At 41.8% G+C, this 21819-nt stretch overlaps 1 protein-coding gene across 9 annotated transcripts in view; it reads left to right on the top strand.

Moving 5' to 3' along the window:
* The window catches only part of STAU1 (staufen double-stranded RNA binding protein 1), a 55200-nt gene that overhangs the window by 14467 nt on the left and 18914 nt on the right, over positions 1 to 21819 (top strand). For 3 of the 9 annotated variants that reach the window (XM_065922142.1, XM_065922143.1, XM_065922144.1), the window contains exons 3-5: positions 3761 to 4049; positions 10891 to 11029; positions 12083 to 12248. In XM_065922142.1, coding sequence (XP_065778214.1) covers positions 3845 to 4049; positions 10891 to 11029; positions 12083 to 12248 — 510 coding nt within the window. In that variant the 5' untranslated portion in view covers positions 3761 to 3844. Of the gene's footprint in view, positions 1 to 1953; positions 1976 to 3760; positions 4050 to 5820; positions 5842 to 7575; positions 7721 to 10890; positions 11030 to 12082; positions 12249 to 21819 lie in introns of those variants that run through there. The other 6 variants (XM_065922149.1, XM_065922145.1, XM_065922150.1 and 3 more) reach the window with 4 other exon arrangements.

The following is a 21819-nucleotide window of genomic DNA, read 5'->3' as shown; positions in this document are numbered from 1 at the left end:
TGTCCAGAATTGGGATGACTTTTTTCTTTTCTTTTTCTTTCCTTCCTTCTTGTTTTAAAAAAACACATCTTGTTTGGAAACATCACTTATTACAAAAGGGAATGATGTGTTAATTGCACAAAAGTATGGACACTTTATTCTTATGTGTTAATCCTGTTAAAACATGGATATTAGTAATAGAAATGATGTTTTCCCATAATTGCTGAAATAGGTGTTTCATACTGCAGCAATTTAGCAGTCTGTTAGTTGAAAGGGATTAGTACGAAGCAGTACTGTAGGTGGTTCTGTAAACTGTTTCTAGAAGAATCTGCCTTTTTGTGTATTAAGTCACTCAGGCTGTGCACTCAGTATGGCCCAGTTTTGGTAGATTCATTGCTGAGTTAGGAATGTGCATTTTGTACTTGGTCACTTTTTAGCACATCATGTACAATTTTTCAAGATGCTTTTATATAGTTCATGTGCCCATATTCCCCTTACCGCAACCCATTAAAAAGTACTTGACACTTGTAAAGTGGAAATTGCCAGGTGAGCCTGTTTTTTATGAGATTTTTATGTCGCCAGGCCCAAGTTAGGATCTGGGGGGACTTGGAATTAGGAATCTTTTTAAAAGAGGTACCCAAAACTCTTGTCATCTCACCACTCATAGTTTTGTAGTCCTCTATTTGCATTCCATAAATTTAGGATTTGAGAATATGATGAAAATGGTTTCTTCAGTTGGTATCTCAAGCTTCTCAATTAGGGGAAAAAACCAGGAGATGAGCGGTTCTCATCTGTGCTGGAGGCAGGAGGCAGGGAACAGCACAGCCCAGGCTTCACAGGCAAGTGTTTCCAGCCTCAGGGGAAACTACAGTCTTTGTGTTTTAAACTTCTCAACCTAATTTTCCTGTGTGTGAAATACTGTTCTTTTGTAAGAAGACTCTAATAAAGCATTTAAATCTCTTTTAAGTCCCAAATTTATCTGATGGAAAACAATGCTTAAAGACAAGTGTAAAGGAAAGTGTAAGTTTTCATTTAAGGATTTAATCTCAGGATCGTGTAATGTTGAGCAAAAGGTTGTTAATTTATGTAGAAATAATATATCTGAAATTCTGTGATTCCCCTGAATGCTTCTGTGAACTATATAGATGGCAGTAGTGAAAAGCTTTATTTGTAGCTGCCTGACTTCTCTTCTGGGAGGAGCATGTGCTTGGGTAAAATATTAGCATCAGTATTTCAGAGCCTTTTGAGATGCAAAGGGGGTTTTCTTTTCCTCTCTTGAGAATATAAGTTCCTTCATACATTAGTAAGGTTTTATTCTGTGAATGCATATATATGTGCTAGAAATAGCACCCTTGCTCCTCTGCCCACTGGATACCAGGAGGTTCTCCCGTTTCCCAGATGTGACGGCCGCATGACGTCTCCAGATACTTGTCAGGTGTCCTTAGGGAGCAGAACTGCCTCTTTAGAACTACTTCTTTAGATTCTCTTTTCAGGCTTAAAGACACATAGAAAAGTTAAATTAGTAAATGACTTAAAATGAGTACTGTGATGAATTTTTATTCGTCATATTGCAAACTAAAAAATTATAAAATATAGAGCCTTATTGGGGTTTAAAATATTTTCTATCTGCAATTTTGAACTACTTATTTCAACCGGTTGTTTGAAAGATATAACTCTTCCAGGTGTACCAGAGGTTAGCATTTTGGGGCAGTCTTAATTAATATCCTGTTTGTTCTATTTCTCAACTTCTAGCAAACCTTTGCATTTATGTCTGTCACTGGAAATGCTGGCTGTGGGCCTGCTGTAGAGAACCTAGCCAAAAAAGATCCCTTTGGGCCCCACCCTTTCTAAATTTGGTTCATTCAGTCTCAGACTCTCAAGAGCCGCCCAGGGCAGAGTTGGGTTGCTTCTTCTGGGATGCAGGTAGACTCTGGAGCAAACACTGTGCTTTTGGCTTCTGTTTGGACCTGTGATGTGTGATTGGTGTTGTGAAGTTGTGAGTACAATTCTCAGTGGTTTTTTTGTTTTTTTTTTCTTCAGGGGAGGGTGGAAAAATGCCCTCAGGACAGAGTTGAGAGAGAGGGAGAGAATGAGTAAGAGCAGGAAGGGAAGATTGAGAGAGAAATATTTATTTTTGGCAACTGATTGAAAATGAAAGAAGGTCGTAGCTGCCTTCTAAAAGGCTCTGGACTTGTTGCTTGACTCTGGCAGCTTGTCTGCTAAGACCACTGCCCAGATCTTCAGTGCATCTCCTCTGTTATTTTGTTCTAATTTCAAAAGTAATCAGGGAACAGCTGTGATGTTGGAGAATTTTGTCGTGTAAGGTAGTATTTATACCTGTTATTAACCAAAGTCATAGTTTAGCCAAGGTGCTTTTGTTTCTGATTTTTTGCCTTGTTTTGAGTTTTGTAGTCCTTTTTGCTCTCTGCAAAGGGCTTCCCTGGTGGCTTAGATGGTAAAGAGTCTGCCTGCAGTGCGGGAGACCAGGATTTGGTCCCTGGGTCAGGAAGATCTCCTGGAGAAGGAAAAGGCAACCCGCTCCAGTATTCTGGCCTGGAAAATCCCATGCACAGGAATCTGGCAGGCTACAGTCCGTGGAGTCATAAAGAGTCGGACACGACTGAGCGACTTCACTTTTTCTCTTTGCTCTCCACAAGGGAGAGTGTTCCAAGACTTCAAGGAACTTATCTGCTTTGGTCATTCATCTGTTTGTAGAGGTTTGGCTTTAATTAAAAATCATTTTGAGACTTAAAAAAAAAAACTAAAGTAACAAAAATTACTTTATAGTAGAACTTCTAATTTGTTTGCTGGTTTCTGCCTTGCTTGGCTTTTTCTGTTCTTTGTTGCTTAATGGTTATTTTTGAGTACTTTTGATTTGCTTAAACATTTTCAGCTTTTTGAACGATGGCCATGAAAATGAGCAGAACTGTCCTTATTTTTGACGTGTGAAGAAATTTAAATGTATTTAGAATTAATACCTTTGGAACTTACAAGATACAGTAAACAATCTTCCCTGCTCCCCCCACAATCCACACTAGTAAAATCGTCAGCTTGAAATCTGTTCCTCTCTTCTGCATCTTCTTCACTTTTGCTTTTAATAATAAACATACTATAGAATGTTCTTTGCTATTTTGAGGATCCATGAGCGTGGTTGTGGGTGCAACAATTCTTGTTTGGAATCTGTAAATAAATGAGACTATCTTAAACAAACCTCACGGGAGAACAAAGAGGTCTTTTATCATCATAAGGAAAAAGAAATGGCAAAAGTGAGGAATTCTTCTCTTTCTTCAGTCAACTTAAAGGAGAGCTCCAAAGGTGTCAATCTGAGTACATGGCCTGGAAAGGGAAGCAGTGTTTACATTCACCAATAACGGTGTTACAGACCCGGTGTACTTCTAGTTTCTTATCATTTTGAGCCCAGAAACCTTTACCATATCCCATATTCACTGGAAAACCTCTTCATGTTTTTAATTTGATTTTTTAATGTAGGCTACAGTTTATAATTCTTAATATTCAACAATAAGTATTATTATACCCTGCTGATTCTCTTTGTAAAATGAATATGCAGGGTATGTGGGTATTGTAAGTCATTTTAAAACACTGTGGAAAAAAAACACTGAGAAATTCACAAAGCTAGTGAATCTTACTGTACATCACAGTTACAGACTAAACGGGCTGTTTTCATACTTGAGTAGGTGACACCAGTTTTTGACTGAATATTGGCAATTACATATCTCTTCCATAATTTATCTTTTTATTTTCTTTCCCTTACAACTTTCAGGTAGAACTTTAGACTTCATAGCACTGAATTAACCTGCACTGAAAGCTGTTTACCTGCAGTTGTTCACTTTTGTTGAAAGTGACCATGTCTCAAGTTCAAGTGCAAGTTCAGAACCCATCTGCTGCTCTCTCAGGGAGCCAAATACTGAACAAGAACCAGTCTCTTCTCTCACAGCCTTTGATGAGTATTCCTTCTACTGCTAGCTCTCTGCCCTCTGAAAATGCAGGTAGACCTATTCAAAACTCTGCTTTACCCTCTGCATCTATTACATCCACCAGTGCAGCTGCAGGTAAGCGTATGATCCAAGTGTCTTCTGTTTCAAATGTTTTCTTAGCCTGTTTTCTGACCTGATAAGTAGATTGCAGATACAGGGAGCTCTTGCACATTTACCTTCAAGAAGCAGGAGAAAGTATACCACCCACACTTCTTTATACCAGATATAAAACACACTTGATGGTATACTGGCTTGATGGAGGCCTTTTACAGACCATTTCAAAGTGTAAGGAAGAAAATTGGAAACCAAACTATAAAGCCTACTCTGTTATAAACTGGTAGCTGGCAGAAAAAAATTGAGCAATAAATAGCACTTTGGATATTCATTGTTATATGGGAAAATTCTGCTGTTATAATGATTTCCCAGAACTGATTTGTAGGTGTAAGTGCCCTTTTTGGAGGTCTGTAAGATTTATCCCAAGCAAGGGGACAGCCAGATTTGGGGACACAAAAGAATGTGTTGGCATTTGCTAATTTTTATTTTGACTAAGTAAGTTTAAGTTGCCATCCAGAGGTAGTTGAGAAATCACAGTGAGGGCCAATGAGAAATTGAACAAAGCAGCAGAGATGTTTAAAAAGGAAGCCCTCAAATTTGAATATTAGGAAAACAAAAATGAAATAAAAATATCCATGGATCGGAAAAGACTTGCAACCCATGGGGAAATAACCCTTAAAAACAATATACTGCTCCCCAAATCTCCCCTCTCCTCCTCCCAAGTTGCAAAGCCAATTAAAGGGGGTATCAGCATAGGTGTCTCTATACTAGAGTCACCTTGTAATAAACTCTTCGTAGCCCTTAGTGCCTGACATTTCCCTTGCATTTCCTCTTCCATTCTCTCCTTTCCTTTACTTTGTATCTCTCTTCTTAGAGTTTTAGCTTGTCCCACTCTCAACTGCACAAGACTATCATGCTGCTACCTCTAGACTTCCTTGGACCAGCTCACCAGATGGCGTTCTTGACTTGTCATAGTCCCCTAGAGGTTCAGTGTTCCCCATATTTGCCATTTGAATACCATCTTAATAGGAAATGGCATGGACTAGTTCAGTCCTCTGGGATTTAATTGCTTTTTCTTCTAATGTGTTCTTATATCCACATTTTGTTGACTTTATAAAACTCCCGCCCTCCAAGACCATTTTATTTTACTTACATAATTATTAAAGATAGGTAAAGTCTGAGGACGGCAGCCTCTGGAGATAAGACGAGCAGCTGCCCCAGGAATGAGAAGTATTAGCTATTTGGAAAAAGACAGTCCTTGTTTGAGAAATGGTATTGGCATATTGTGTTTTGTGAAATGAGCTGGGCACAGCGGACAACTGTTGCAGTAACCAGTGCGTGTGTGTGACTCTGCTTAGAAGGCCTCCTGGTGCTCCCTTGGTTATGATAGCAGTCCTTCATCTGATTTCAGATCTTGCGTGCTTGCCACGGCTTAGTTATTTCTCTGACTTCTGTTCTCTCTTGTGAAGGCACACCCCCCCCCCCTCCTAGGTTACCTGACTTCAACTAGTTCAGAAAAGATCCCAGCTGTGTCTTCAGATATTTGCCCTCAGTGTGGTTTGCAGTTTTGCATCACTGTTGCTCTGAATCATTAGACTTTGCATTTGCTTTCCCTCTCTTCATATCCCTGGAGAGCCGCAGTCTCAAACACTGCTAGTTGACTTCAATGCTCTTACATTATTTTTCAGTTCCTTCTAACATGGCACACCCTAAAGAGAAAACCCCAATGTGTCTTGTGAATGAGTTAGCCCGTTTCAACAAGATTCAGCCTGAGTATAAGCTTTTGCGTGAGCAAGGTCCAGCTCACTGTAAGGTAAATATTGTCCATACTGCTTGTGCATTTATAACCCACTAGGAATGTTTTCTTTTCATACAGTTGCAAGTAGTGCAGTGATTCAAAACACATATTTGAAACTGCTGAGGTTGTTTTAAAGAGATGCAGAAGTACAGATTTTGGGCGAGTGACTTTTTTCCATCCTTGCAGAGTGGGTCAAACAAAAAAGATGCTCCTCTGGGGGGTATTTGGCTTTTAAAACTTCAGTTAGCATGTGGTTGTTCAGGATTCTGAGTCAAGACAAGTCCTAGGCACCTGCGAATGGTGTCCTATGAGTTCCCCAGGGTCTGGGCCTCTGGTTGCAGCCTCTGTCTGGCTCCTTTCCTGTTTGTTTGCACGTGCATAGGTACCATAGATCTGGTCAGGGAGAGGAGGTGAATGGGAAATCAGTGTTGCCTCTTGTTCAGAATCAGATACAGGGTTTGAATGTGCGAGGTAGAAATTAATCTCCCCGTGAGTACATGGAATTATCTCTGATTTCAGGTACCCTTGACACTCTCATTTTAGAGGATTAAAGACTGACTGTAATTTGAATTTTTACTATCTGTTATTCAGGAGTTCAGTCTTTTAAGCTTGCTTGATATCTGTGCTAAGGTACCTCTTGGACCCTAAATGTTTGCGTATCTGGCTTTATCTTTTGCAGCTATAGTATGAGAGAGAAGGAATTAGGCCTATTTCTGATTCTAGCCTTGAAGTAAGATAATACAGTTTTATAAGGATGAGTTGTTTGTCTCTGTGCCTCAGTTTTCCTGAGGTGCAAACCTCAAACCTTGAATGATGCCAAGTTTCTCTTTTTTCTTGGACTAAACGTAGCATTGACCACAGTCATGAACAGTCCCCATAGGGTAGCGGGTTTTGTCTTTGGAGTCAGACAGATCTGGGTTTGAATCTTTTTACTAACTTGGTGACCTTGTGCAGGTTACTACTTTTTTTGAAACTCTGTTTCCTCATCTGTAAAATGGAGATAGTGTATTACCTACCAAATAGGTGTATTGTGAGAATATATATCAAAGTGTGGAGTACAGTGTCTGGCACATAGTAAATGCTTGAGAAATGGTAGCTATTACAATTAAGCAATTATACATTTAAGAAAAACAAATTTCCCACTCTCATGAAGGTAGTTTTAATATTATTCTAAGGCATAATTATATTTGAAATATTTCTTTACTTTTAGAAAGCAATTAGCCAATTTTTTGGTAACTGTTCTGTTTCTTATACAGGATTTTTTTTGCAGATCTTAACTTTGGGATTCCCTTTATTAACTGTTTCTGGTATTTTTGGAAGTATGTACTTTCTCACTTGAACTTGAGTACTTTTTAGGTAATTTGGCTGTGTGTTCAGTCTGTAGCTGCATTTTTTTTTTTTTTGCCTACTAGTTGTTCAAAGAGAAAAATTTATTCCCTCCTCAATGATTATTTTTAAAAAGTCAGAGGTCTGGTGTCCTTTTAATTCTGTGTGAACCGAGGTCTCACCTCACCGCCGCCCTCCACCCAGAAGGCGCGGCGTGGCGGCAGCGCCGGTGGACATCCTGGAGACGGCGAGACGGGCCGTGAATAACTCTCTTCTGTCTTACAGCACAGTCCCCCTTCCATGTCTTCCTGTGAAAGGGTCACGGAAATGACGGAGGGATCGCACAGCGTTGCCGGCTGCTTCTGCTGTGTGACTTCTCATGCCAGCCAGGGTTCTGAGTTCATGCTGTTGGTGCTTCAATGAGTAACTTTATGAACTGCAACATAAGTACAGGAGACCCCTAATATTTCACGGGGGATGGAGGATTCTGTAATTTTTCGCCTTTAGTGGAAGCTGAGCACTGAGGGAACCCTGAAGTTAAGACCTACGAGAAAAATCAGCTCTGAAGGCAAGTCAGCCCCATCCCGTGAGGCACCACATTTAAATGACCTGGACACACTCAAATCACCATTTCTCACGTGAATTATTTGTAAGTGAAATAAAGTGATAGATTCCGTGATCAAGAAAATCAGAAGAATAGAAGCTCCAAAGTAGTGAACCTCAAGCATTGAAGTGCGTCAGAGTGACTCGGGGAGCTTATTAAAAACTCACAGGCTCAGGCCTCCCCTCGTGCTGTTCTTCTCAGGCAGGACCCCTGGCACGCGTGTCTTACCAGGCTTCCTGGGTTACTCTTCAGATGCACACGAGTGTTAAAGAATCACTACACTGTGGTGGGTCCTAGTGCTTTTTGGATGAATTATTTGTCCATCTGATGGGATTAGCATAACCTAACTTTACAAATAGAGCGTGCACACAAGTTCCCTTTATACTTAAAAAGGAAAAAAGAGGGTTGAAATTGTCCGCAGTTGTTAAGGGCAAAATTAGCTCTTTTGAATGCCTCCTTAGAATTGAGTTCAGAAATGTTGTTAGATCTTTGCTTGCAGTGAATCTCAGCTTCTGAAAGGAGGGGCAGTGTCTGAATAGTACAGTCTTAGGAAAGTAAAAGTTAGCGTTGTAAAACCTGAATGACATTCCCAAATCCACTTGAGGTTTTGGCCTAATGGGGTTGTATTTTCAGACAAGAATCAATGAACAAATTAACAAATGCTGTCTTCATTTGTCTGAGGTACTATTATGTGTCTAAATTAAGCTTGCTAAATTTCTTCCATGAGAAGAAATGGGAAGACAATTTTTATTTGGATGGCTTCCAGATAATCAGCACTTAATATTTTAATATATAAGAGAACAGTTTTAAATTTCTGTACTTATACCCATCTTTCAAAAGATACTTTTTTCATGGAGTGCTATGCAATACAAGTCAGTGATGTATGTATCTTTTCATGTTTCTGGAAACAGTGAAAAGGGGGATGAAGGGATAAATTGCAAAGATAATGGCCAGCCTTTTAAACCATGCCCGTAAGTTATGCCCAAGGTCCGAGTGACTTGTTGTAGCCAGCATCAGGTTTCCTGGATCGCGAGCTCGCGATTCTCATTTGTAGTGTTTGCAGTGCAGCTCGCACTTGGCGATCAGCACTGGGAGCTGCAGGACTGGTATTAAAGGCCCAGCACACAGCTGCTGCCAGCGCTTTGGAAGGAGCAAAATTTCCTAAGCCTGTGGTCCGCCCTTTTCGTAGCGAAGGAAGAAGTCCAGGTATTATGTGTGGGCCAAGACAGGTTCCTTTCAAAAGTGTGTCTAGAGGTATCCGTTTAGTATGCGTATGAATTCTTTCTTAACTAACTCGTTGATTTTGAAAGCACAGAGTCTGCACTACCAGTGGCAAATGCTTATCTTTGCGGAATCTTACCGCACTCTAAAACAGTGGTTCCCAATCTACAGCCCCTTGATGCCTGATGATCTGCAGAGGTGGTCACGGGAGGTGGGGAATGTCACCAAAGGATTTCGGAGACTTTCAGAAAAGCTTAACGAAAGGAAAAAATTTTTTTTTCCCTTTTGATAAGGGTTGTATAGATTATGAGAAAGTGGGTTTTAGCTAAAGTCACTTCAACTTTGTGTGGTAATATTGATTATAACATGTTGATTGTAACCCGGATTGTCAGTTTTATGTATCTTGATGAGAAAATAATTTAGATATTTATTTCTTAAATTCAGATTAATAGATAGATATCTCTTCAGGCAAGTGGGGAGAATACTGTTAAAGAGGAGTGTCCTGTGAAAGCTTGGGGACCACCGACCTGGCAGCCGTAGGTAGAAGTGGCTGTTGTAGGAGAGTCCCCCCTCAAGTGTATGAAGTCACCGGGCCCTTCGCATGCAGGAACGATCCGGGAAGGCCTCGGCCACGCCTTTCTCGTCCTTTCGCTTTCTCTGTGGGATCTTTCCTTCACGTTTATCCTTTGCTGCAGATAAATTTTATGGGTCAGAGCTGCTCTTACTTAAAACACAACTATTTGAATTGTGTAAAAAATATAGTTCACATGTTAGCTAAGAAAGAAAAAAAAAGAGGCTAATTACTTATGTGACTCTCTGACTTTGCAGACTCAAAGATATTCTTATAAGTTTGATTTATGCACTAGATTAGTCAAACCAGTTATCGTACAGAATCAAGTCTTTTTTTATTTTCCTCTACCTACATCCTAAAGAAGCATTTTCAAGTGGATTTTTGTGTGCATTTCAACTGAACTTTGCCATTGCTAGTGTTGTTCTGTGTTTGATATGAAGCTGTTGATTTTAAATGTGACTGCACTGACACCAATCTTTCCAGGTTGATTTTCTTTTTAAACGATTTTTAAAGGTTTATGAATTGGATGAATTTAGAGGGGAAAAAAGAGAAGGATGAATGATGAGTATTTTCTAAAGTTGATAATTCTGAGATAACCTGAAATAAACTTGTTCCTGTTGTATATGGAAACAGAGCTCATTTTTCTAACAAGTATTACCACAAATCAAATCCCATTATAAATATTAAGAATGAAAACATCTAAGTATTTTGTGGGTCTCATCTGACTTCTCCAGAGAGAATTTACAGTCTTCTCCTCGGCAATTCTGCACCTTTCCTTACAGCACACATAATGCTGTATCGTAGTTCTTGAAGTGTGTCTTGTGTTCTCTGGACTCCTCTGGGACAAGAACTGTGTTTCTCAAGCTTAGCACAGTGCTTTGCCTCCAGTTAGTACTGAATAAATGCATTGTCCTATGAAATAATGTGTATGACATACTTCTAAGTGTAAGCCAGTCAGTCAGTACAACCAAAGTTATATTGGTTGAGTATTGCCAAACAATGAAATGAGTTGGACAGTCCTGTGGGATCTCTTAATCATGAAATTTGACGTGTGTTGGAACCTGTTTCTGACGCTGACTCTCACTGCTAACGTCTTGTGTTACGTTGCTGCTCCTCAGTAGCCCTTACTGTGTATTTTGTGCTGTTGATTGTGTATTAATACCTAGAAATCATAGCAGATTCTTGGATTTCCTGACCTGATGCCTAGCAGTGAAGTACTTAGAGCCTTTCATGAAATGCATCATGAGTCCAATTAGTAGAAAGCATGCTATTCTATTTGATTTTAGTGAGTATCATTCTCACATGAGGAAAAAAAGTTCTTTGTTTTGATTCTGTGTTGCAGAAAGCATAACCCCTACTGTAGAGCTAAATGCACTGTGCATGAAACTTGGGAAAAAACCAATGTATAAGCCTGTCGACCCTTACTCTCGGATGCAGTCCACCTATAACTACAACATGAGAGGAGGTGCTTATCCCCCAAGGTACGTGTCTGTTTTGTTTTAGATCCAGGTGAAAATATATTTGCTCTTTGATGTAGAATAGTAAGATGTATAGATTGTAGAGTGCGTAATGGTCTGGTCCTCTTCAGCCTGCCAAAGGCCACTGTCAGTCTGCATCGTCCTGGTGTCACTGGAACTGCATTTTGATGCTCTTCCGACTCCTCTCATTGGAAAGGTCTTAGGCACATTCCTCACAAGCAGTACAGCTTGTGCCCCCAGCAGTCTGGTTAAAGATCACCCGTGTAAAAAAAAAAAGAAAAAAAAGATCACCCGTGTAACTGCTTTGTGCAACTGAGTCATATTTGAACACGATTCCTGTGACACCACAATCCTCAGCCCTCATAGATTTCTTGATTATTGTTTACTGGGTACTTTTTGACTTTTGAACTTATGTGCTTTGTAAATAGCCTTGGTATACAGGTGCAGTGCAATATTAATTGAAATCTGAAGGTGCCATGCATTTAAAACCTTCTCCTCGAGGTCTAAAGACACTAGTGGAGAGATTGATGATCAAACTGGAGGTCTTTACTTCCCTGCCCTACTTTGGGGTGGGAGTGAGGTGGAGGCCAAAGCCATTTTAAAAATAGAAACCAGCCTCTGCCAGGCTCCAGGCTGTTGGGATTTCTAGAAATGAGGGTCCTTTCTACAAGACCTTGGTTAAAAATTTCCATTCTTTTCTGGAGACATAAAAGGGTGAATTTCAGGTACGAGAAAGTAGAACAAGTCAAGTTTTTTTTCTTAATCAAAGTCTAATCCAGTTTAGATTTTGTAAGTATGGGTTAGCTTTATAAATTGAACTCATGTAATTTGTAAGCCAACGTATTTTGTGAAATGTAAACAGTATTTGCTCATACTGTGTGGCAATTCTAATCTAGTATAAACATGTGAAATCTCTGGGTGTGTTGAGGAGGACTCATTATTGGCAAGCGAACGCTGCTGTAATTAGGACCTGTGATGAAGGAAGTACCTGGAATCTGTCAGAGACGGTATGGTGACTTATTTGAGACTAATTTTCCTCACCCCTTCTATTTTTAGGTACTTTTACCCATTTCCAGTCCCACCCTTACTCTATCAAGTTGAACTTTCTGTGGGAGGACAGCAATTTAATGGGAAAGGAAAGACGAGACAGGCTGCGAAGCACGATGCTGCTGCGAAAGCCCTGAGGATCCTGCAGAGCGAGCCCCCGCCCGAGAGGCTGGAGGTGAGGCTCGGGCCGGGCAGGAGCCCCTGGCGCTGGGGGTGGTGCGGGGGGGCGTGAGGAGACACGGCTTCAGGCTGGGTTTTCTAAGAGGGTGCGTTGAGAGCTGTGCTTACTATTCGTTGTTAGGTAACGTGCAGGTTCTGGTACCCTGTAGGTTTCTTGCCTTTCTCACCCCCCATTCCCCTCAGAAATTCTAGCAGGAAAGTCAGGTGCCTTCTTGTGCACTCAGTGGCGTAGTTCTGAGGGAACGTGTTAGGAAGATTGTGACTCACTTGAGTGGTGAAGAGCACGCGTGGATGAACTCTTCCGTGCTGAGCATTATTCTTGTCGGAATCTGTGATTATGGCACCAGGTTAGGGGATTTTCTGAAGCCATTTTGATCAGACATTTTCTGTATTATCTTGAAATGCCTGTTAACCATTTCTGCTTAACGAACTGTCCCAAGACTTCATGGTTTAAATACCTCCAGGCCTTTATCCTGCTCACAGGCCTGTGGCCCAGGGAGAGCGTGGCACAGAGACCTCATGTGCGCCGCACACAGCTCACGCCGAGGCAGCGCCGCGGGCCTGGAGGGTCTCTTCCGAGGTGGCGCTCTCGCCGGGTGGCTGCGCTGTCGCCTGCGGTCAAAGAGGGGGCCTTGGTCCCGCGACCTCGGTTCCCCTCCTGGTTGGCCTGAGTAGGGACTCTACACACCCTCACGGTATGGTGGTTCGGTCCCAGGAGGGCGCTTTCTAAAAGACAGGAAGTGGAAGCCACCGCCAGTGTCTCAGGGCCCCGGCCCAGAATTCAGCCCAGCACCACTTCTGCCGTATCCTGTAGGTCAAACAGGCATGAGCCCAGACTCAAGAAGGGGCTGCAAGAGCTCACTTTTTTAATTTATTTATGTATTGAGGTAAAATTCACATAATTTCATAGTTTTAACCGTTGTAAGTATACAGGTCAATGACTGTTGGTACGTTCACAATGTTGAGAAGCCCCACTTGTGGATGAGAGGGGTATCAAAGAATATGGGGCTTATTTTTTTTATTTTTGGCTACAGCGTGCAGCTTGTAGGACTGCTCCTCAACCAGGGATCCAGCCCAGGCCCTTGGCAGTGAGACTGCGGAGCCCCATCCACTGGACCCCCAGGGCGTTCCCCTGGGGGCTGTGTTTTAAGATGATCACGATAGATATAGGATGTTGTGACCAAATAGGAGTATAGGTCTTAGAACATCACTAAGTCATCACTAAAAGGACTCCATGCTATTGAGCGGCCAAAGTATTACTGGCTGACTCTGATAAAGCAGTCGGATCCCTAAATGTCCAGGAGAGACCACTGAGGAGAAGACGTGATTTCATGGTTCTCTTTATCACAGTGTGAAATGCCTCCTGAACATACCCCTTGGAAGCATTTGACTTTTCTTGCTAGAGAAACAAGTTCTCAAACAATCAGAAGCTCTTGGACAGAACGTTGGGCCAAATGGGTGATGATAGGTATGAAGTTTGGGGACCCTTGGCAGGATGCTTGCAGAGGTCTGCTGTGCCCAGCCGTCCCCAGGGGTCACCCAGCTCAGGGCAGTGCTCTGTGGCTGCATGGGAAGCTTTTGTTTTTCTTTTGTTTCGGTGCATTTCCACCTTGAGTGCAATCACACATTTTAACAGAGATGTTCTGTTTCCAGAGTTCACTGAGGACCAAATAGAAAGGAATGGACTATAACTTAGGAGGATTTATTGAAGTGAAAGGGTGAAGTCCTTAGTGGTGAAATTTGTTAAAGCACTGAAGGTAGTCATTTTTGGAGGCTTTGCATTTGTTGAGTTGACTTTGGTGCTAATCTAATTGGAATCAGATGGAGTAGATATTTCTTGGTTCCTTTTAGCCAGCAGTTGTTAAACGATTACTGAACACTGGTATGTGGGTTGTCTGCTTCGGAATCACTTGAGAACTTAAAAAATTCCTTGGCCTAACCCACACGATTCTAGATTCTAATGCAGTAGGCTAAGACCCATGAGTCTGGCTTTTTTTTTTCTTTTTTTTTCCTGGCCATGCCACATGGCATGTGGGATCCTAGTTCCCTAACCAGGAATTGAACACATGCTGCCTTCATTGGGAGCACAGAGTCTTCCACTGAACTGCCAGGGAGGTCCGGATTTTTATTTTTTTCTTTTTAATGAGCTCTTAAGAGTAACTCAAACAGTCAGGGTTTGGGAATCACAGGTCCTAAATATTGTCAGTGCTTCCTAGGCAGTTTTCGGCCTTTGAATCCTCCTCGGAAGTTTGAACTCACCGTATTGCTGCAAAGGGAAAGTGCCTGTCAGAGCCTTAGAGTGACCCATCGCCCGCTGGAGCAGTTGGTTGCCTCAGGCCTGAGGGCAGAGGCTGGAGCGGCGGATGCCCTCTCATCGGCTCCTCTGACTTCTGTCAGCAGCTTGTTTGGGAGTCATGGGCATCTTTTGTCCCCTTGTTTCCTCCTCCTGGCCCCTTTTCTAGTTTTGTATGATTTGAAGTAGAGACAGTTCCCTTAAGAAATGGTGCAACGACTGGCCCAAACAGTGCTTCAGAAATACATTTTCTTTGAAGTTGTAAGTGAAACACTTGGCTTTCCACCTAATTGAGCTGTTGCTGGTCTACCAGGCCCTCCAGAAAGTGGGCAGCAGGGGAAGAAAGACATTTTTAAAAGATGAGTTTAATTTTTTGTTCTTAACAAGGAATGCCTATGAATTATAACAATTTTTAACATCAAAAAAACAAATTTCCCACTTGCAGGTAGTCACTGTAAACATTTTTGTGGATGTCAAGGCATATGTAAGTAAGCACACATACCTGTCTATTTCACAAAAATGGGTGATATTGTACAATAACCGCTGTTTTTTTTTCCCCACTGAAGTGCTTATTATGATGTGTTCATGCTATTTACTTAAAATTCCATGGAGGACTCAAATTCAGCATGCCTCCAAGCTGTTTTCAGCGGCTGCAGAGTGCTCCATTGTCTGAGCACCCCAGTTTAGTTTTTCAACAACAGAAGCTTGATTTTGGGGTTACTTGCAGTTTTTCCTGTTATAAAATAGGTAGTGAAGAACACTGTTGTATGTCTGTGGTTATTTTTGTGAGCCATAGTCCTCAAAGTGGAATTACCTGGTAATGTATGTGGCCAGGTTCCCCACCAAGAAGACGGTACCTGTTTAGGCCTCTGCCAACAGGGCCTGAGGGGTCTGTTTTCCCACAGCCCACCTGCGTTGGACGTTCTCATTGTAAATAAATTGTCTGTTTTGTTCTTGATAATGTTAGCACTTGTGATTGTGTGGTGTATCAGTTCATCTTCTCTAGAGCATAGCCAATAAAGCCAGCAGTTTCTGTCTGTGAGACAGGTGTAGTCTGACCCCTTGACAACAGGCACTGCGTTCGGCCAGCCCTGCCGGTAAACAGCTGCATTGCCCCTGCCCATGTGCAGCTTGGTTGAATGGAGTGTCATCAAAAAGTGCGGCGAATGCGCAGATGAAAGTAGCCCGTATCACGAGAGCGCAGAGTGTCTTGTTTAGGTTGGGGTGATGATGGTGCACCAAGGGACGAGCCATTTCAGCTCAGGTTGAGGATGAGCAAGAGAACAGGGCAGGTACTTCCCAGCGAGGGAGCAGCTGTGCAGAGATCCTGAGTTGGGAAAGCAGTTCTTTTCTGTTCTGTCTCCTGTTGCTTTCCTTTCTTTTCTCTCTGTGACATGTATTAATAAAAGATGACTTACTCAGTGTTGAGGCGTTAGGACTAAGATGGTTATAGCTGCAGTGTCTGTAACGGGGAAAAGCAGGAGGTAGCCTCATATGGCCGTTCGTAGGGAATGGTTAAATATAATAAATGAATACATTTATCCCAAGACTGTCAGAGTGTGGTAGATCTGTTTACGTGGACCTAAAAGAAGGCTTATAATCTATTGAATGGGCGGGGGAGCCATGATGCAGAGCTATTACTGTGAGTATAGTGCTATTGTTTGTGATAAGTAAATGAGGTCGCCAGTTGTGTGTGTATCTGTATATTTGGATGTGCATGGTTTCTATCTTGAAGGTTATATCAAACTTTAGCTTTCTCTTGGTGGTAGTGTTAGAAGCCAGACTTCTTAAATTGTACTGTTTGAAGTTTTCTTTTTTTAAATACTGTGCTATGCTTAGTCACTCAGTCGTGTCCGACTCTTTGTGACCCCATGGACTGTAGCCCGCCAGGCTCCTCTGTCCATGGGATTCTCCAGGCAAGAATACTGGAGTGGGTTGCCATGCCCTCCTCCAGGGGACCTACCCAGCCTAGGTCTCCTGTGTTGCAGGCGGATTCTTGACTGTCTGAGCCACCAGGGAAGCCGGAGAATACTGGAGTGGGTGGCCTAGCCCCTCTCCAGGGGAGCTTCCGACCCAGGAATCAAACCGTGGTCTCCTGTGTTGCAGGCAGATTCTTTACCAGCTGAGCTGCCAGGGAAGCCCCAGAATACTGGAGTGGGTGGCCTAGCCCTTCTCCAGGGGATCTTCCTGACCCAGGAATCAAACTGAGGTCTCCTGCACAGCAGGCAGATTCTTTACCAGCTGAACTGCCAGGGAAGCCCAGTTTTTAAATACTACTTCTGTATAAATAAATAAATGCAGCTCTTCCTGTTCTTGAATTCTTATCTTCACTTGAGCCAGGGATGTGTTTAAGTAGGACTAAACTAAAATTGGAGACCTTACTCTTCATTATGCTTATCTATACTTCATTATACGCTCAAGGTCCATTGAACCCAATTTATATTTTTGAGCTTTTTTCTAGTTCTGTAAGAATTGATTCTAGTGACTTTTATTCTTTTTCTAGAGGTTTAAAAGAACAAGGTGAAAATATACTTAATTTTGAAATTAGAATGATAGTCTGTCTTACAATCATGAGGGTCCTTTGGACCCTTTTATAAACCTTAACATTATGGACTCTTAATTTTCTTGTGTTTTGAAACATTTTGCTGCTTGTCATCCTACATACTATTTCAGCACTATCTCCCAAATCTGCAATAAACAAGATTAAAATAATAAAGTGGAAGAATGATGAAATCCCTCGATGGATGCTACAGTCATGAAATAATTGTCACTGCTGCATCATCTTTAATGTTCTTATTGCATTGCCTAATGCATCATACTATCTTTCAAGAAGATACAAAAGAAGACTGGAGATACTGGTCTTTTTACTCTGTTTTTAGCTTTTGTTGAACACAGGTGAGAATTCAGAGTTTTTCTTTTTCCATTTCTACTGGCAAACAAAAGAAAACTGATGGAGGAAGACATTTTCCTCGTTAGACCAATCGGAAGATGAGTACAGAGAGACGGACAGCAGCACTCTGGACTCTCATGGGGACGGGGAGATTAAGTGTGGATGTGACTTGGACTGGGAATCTTCAGATAATACTTTAGATAAGTTTGCCCAGACTAAAGAGTCTGCGAGGGGACTGTGTTTCTGTGGTGTATGAAAAAGAGACATGCATTCTCTCCTGGCCAGTCATTCAACAGGAAGGACTTTGACCACACAGTATTTTACAACAAGAACTGGACCATCCTGTTTTGACTTTCTAAAAATATTTGTGTGAAAACCTTCTTGCATATGATGTTTAGCCACCAGAATTTTCTTGCCACTTAATATCCAGAAAATAACTGGATCATGCAGAAGGAGGTGTGTGTATTGAAGGAAATTGATGATACAGTAATGACAAAAAGATCATTAGGCTGATCCTTCTCTCGGTGTTTATAAACCTGGAAATGAAAGCATTTTGTAGTTATGGAGCAAAGGAGATGGCTGTTCTCCCTTCAACGGTCATGAGTCATTTTCAAAAGTAATATGTTTTGACAGTACGAGCACAAGAAGAGTTAGCGTCATGGTGAGCTGGAACCCGCAGTCTGGCGTCGTCACTGTGGTTGTGCTTCTAAGTTCAGGCGCGGCAGCTGGCGGGCCTCCGTTGTGTTTAGTGCCTCTGCCTGTTTTGGGTGTATTTGCCTTCATTCCTGACTACAAACCTGGAATAAAAAGTTAGTTTTGTTATTTTAATTTTTTTATTAAAATCTATAATGGAATGATTTTTTTTTGTCCTTTTATTCTGTGTGTTATTTGTACAATGACTTATTTTTTTTAAACAACATTGTAGTGGTTTTTGCCATACATTGACATGAATCAGCCATGGATTTACATGTGTTCCCCATCCTGAACCCCTCTCCCACCTCCCTCCCCATCCAGCCCATCCCACTGGGTCATCCCAGTGCACCAGCCCTGAGCACTTGTCTCGTGCATCCACTCTGGACTGGCGATCTGTTTCACACTTGATAATATACATGATTCAATGCTATGTAAAATGACTTTAAATATAGAAAAATCTAGAGGGTCCATTGGAGCTGGATGGTAAATGGTGATGATTGTTTTTCCCTGGCATGTTGAGGGTTAAGCATGGTTCAGAGTGTTTTTGTTCTTTTTCCTTAATGTTGCTTAGATTTTATTACTGAACCATACACTATGGGATTGATGTTAACAGTAATTCCCAGTTCCTGAAGGTAAGACTAAAGGCCCGCTACAGTTTCCTCATCTCATTGGGAATGATATTTGTGGATTTTTTTTGAGTCATTTGCTGCTTCCCCCATTGGAACATTTTGTCCAATCTAGATATTATTAAAATTATTTATGTAAAAGAGCAATATAATCTCTCTTCCATGTATATGTATATCTTTGTTTTCTGATTTGCATTTTTATTTTACTGGCTGCTCTGTCCAGTCTGCAGTTCTGTTTGAAGCAGTAGCTTCGAGCCGTGAATCTCAACTCTGGTCGCTAGGGGACTTTTTAAAAAACAAAAAAACAAATACCATGTATAAAACGGATATTCAGGCCCTACCTGCAGAAATTTGAGTTCAGGTATCTGGAGCGGGGCTCTGGCATCTGTATTTGTGCAGCTCCCGTGTGATGCTGACGCTGCTGTGCTTGAGGAACAGTGGCAGAGAGTTAGAGTTCAGTGGTAGACCAGGGGTCCCCTAGACTCAGGGGTCCCCTAGACTCAGGGGTCCCCTCGACCAGGTGTCCCCTCGACCAGGTGTCCCCTAGACTCAGGAGTCCCCTAGACCAGGGGTCCCCTAGACCAGGGGTCCCCTAGACTCAGGGGTCCCCTAGACTCAGGTGTCCCCTCGACCAGGTGTCCCCTCGACCAGGTGTCCCCTAGACTCAGGAGTCCCCTAGACCAGGGGTCCCCTAGACCAGGGGTCCCCTCGACTCAGGGGTCCCCTCGACTCAGGGGTCCCCTCGACCAGGTGTCCCCTCGACCAGGTGTCCCCTAGACTCAGGTGTCCCCTAGACCAGGGGTCCCCTAGACCCGGGGTCCCATAGACTCAAGTGTTCCCCTAGACTCAAGGGTCCCCTAGACCCAGGGTCCCCTAGACTTAGGTGTCCCCTAGACCCGGGGTCCCCTAGACTCAGGGGTCCCCTAGACTCAGGTGTTCCCCTAGACTCAGGGGTACCCTAGACTCAGGTGTTCCCCTAGACTCAGGGGTCCCTTAGACTAGGTGGGACCTCAGTGTGTAAAATTCAAAAGTGACTAAGTTCATTAGCAGAACTTGTCAGTTTGAATTTTAGAGTATTTATAAAGGCAGTCAGTGAGAATGATTTATCTGAATTTTCACAACAAATTACATTATATATTGTTTTTGTCCATTAAAAAGCAACAACAGAAACCCACATGGCTGGGAAAGATCCAGTCCCATTTTAGAGTAGTGGTTAGCTCTCGTGGGAAGGAGTGTGAGAAGGGCTCCGTTGTTTCTTTATCAAAGGAGAGAAATGATGTCGGTGGCGTTCAGTGCTGCCGTTCGTTACATCCGGTGGAGTTGTGTGCTACATTATTATCTGTACTTTTCTGTATGTTTGAAACAGGTCAAAACTGAAAGTAAAAATTAAAAGGAATTGAACTGGTATAATGAACAAAAAAAAAATGGAAAATTGGGGTACATGAATGGCAGTTGAAGTCTTGTGTCAGCAGCACCTGGTTTATTTCCAAATTTGGTTCTGGTTGCACCTAAGGAAAAGAGTCTCATTGACAGAGTTATGTATCATGAGAGTATGTAAATAGCTCATGTATTTTTAAAAAAATAGCTGATGTATTGTAGAAATCTCTGAACTCTTCAAATAAACAGCTGTCAGCAGATGTGGTTGTGCACAAAAAGTGGCCTTAAATACAGTCACAGCGCTGTGCAGCTGTCCCAGGGTGCATTTACAAACCCTTTCATCACGTCGCATAGAAACTCCAGGAGTCAGGGACACGTTCAGCAGTAACTCTGCTTCCCCCACCGCCGCTGTCTTCAGGTCCGTGGTAAACCTCTCTCCTCCTTCCGTCTCTGTACTTAACTGTTGTAGATACCCCGTGGAAGTGCACATTCGTCTTCTGTGTCTGACTTACTTCGTTTATCATAATTTTTCAGGGTTCCTCTGTGTTGTAGCTTGTTTCACAGTTCCATTCTCCCCGCCCGCCCCATTCCTTTTTAAGACTGACCATTGTACCTGTGTTCATTGCTTTTTTCATCCATTCATCTGTTGATGGATGTTTGTGTGATTATCGTCTTCTGGCTATTGTAAATAATAATACTGCTGTGAACATTGATGTACACATATCTGAATACCTACTTTTAATTCTTTTGAGTATGTGTTTAGCAGTGAAATTGCTGGATCATACTGTAATTCCATGTTTAAATTTTTTAGAAATCCACCATGCTGTTCTCCACAGAGGCTACACCATCTTACATTTTCAACAGAAATGTGCAAAGATTGGAATTTTTGCACAACCTTGACAACATTTGCCATTTTCTGTGGCTGTCGTTATGGGTGTGAGGTGGTATCTCATTATGGTTTTGATTTGCATTTCTCTTTGAGTAGTGATGTTGGGTATTTGCGTATCTCCTTTGGAGAAATGTCTGTTCAAATCCTTTCTCCATTTTTGAATTACATTATTTGTTGTGGAGTTGTTGTAGTTCTTTATGTATTCTGGACATTAATTCTTTATCAAATATGTGATTCGTGAGTATTTTCGTCCATTCTATGGGTTGTCTTTGTTCTCTTGTGTCCTTTAGTGTACTAACATTTTTTGGGTAGTTTTTTTGTACTAAAGTTTTAAATTTTGATGAAGTCAAAATTTACGTTTACTTTTGGTGTTCTATCCAAGAAATCATTGCCAAATCCAGTGTCATGGAGCTTTCCCCCTGTGTTTTCTTCTAAGAGTTTTATACTTTTAGCCCTTACATTTAGGTCTTTGATCCATTGAGTTAATTTGTGAATGTAGTATGAGGTAAGAGTCCAACTTCATCTATTTAAAAAATAAATTTTAAACCGAACCTCTGTGGAACCCTAGAATTCTAAGACACCTTGCTTGGAGATTTATGGCTTTAAAGATTCACTCATAAAAAGGCAGGCCCTCTTTCTCTTCAGGGTTTTTAATCAACAAGTGAAAAACTGTGTTTGGCTTACTAAAACATCAGAAATTGCTGTGTAAACAGTATATCACTAGGCAGTGAGTGAAATGAAACCAGGTGGAAAGAAAACATCACGAAAGGAGAGACGGAATTACATTGTCTGGTTAAA

This window comes from Muntiacus reevesi, chromosome 2 (assembly GCF_963930625.1).
Source record: "Muntiacus reevesi chromosome 2, mMunRee1.1, whole genome shotgun sequence".
NCBI classification, from domain to species: Eukaryota; Metazoa; Chordata; class Mammalia; order Artiodactyla; family Cervidae; genus Muntiacus; species Muntiacus reevesi.
Note: the sequence above shows the minus strand (reverse complement) of the source record. Positions and strands in the feature narration are given on the sequence as shown.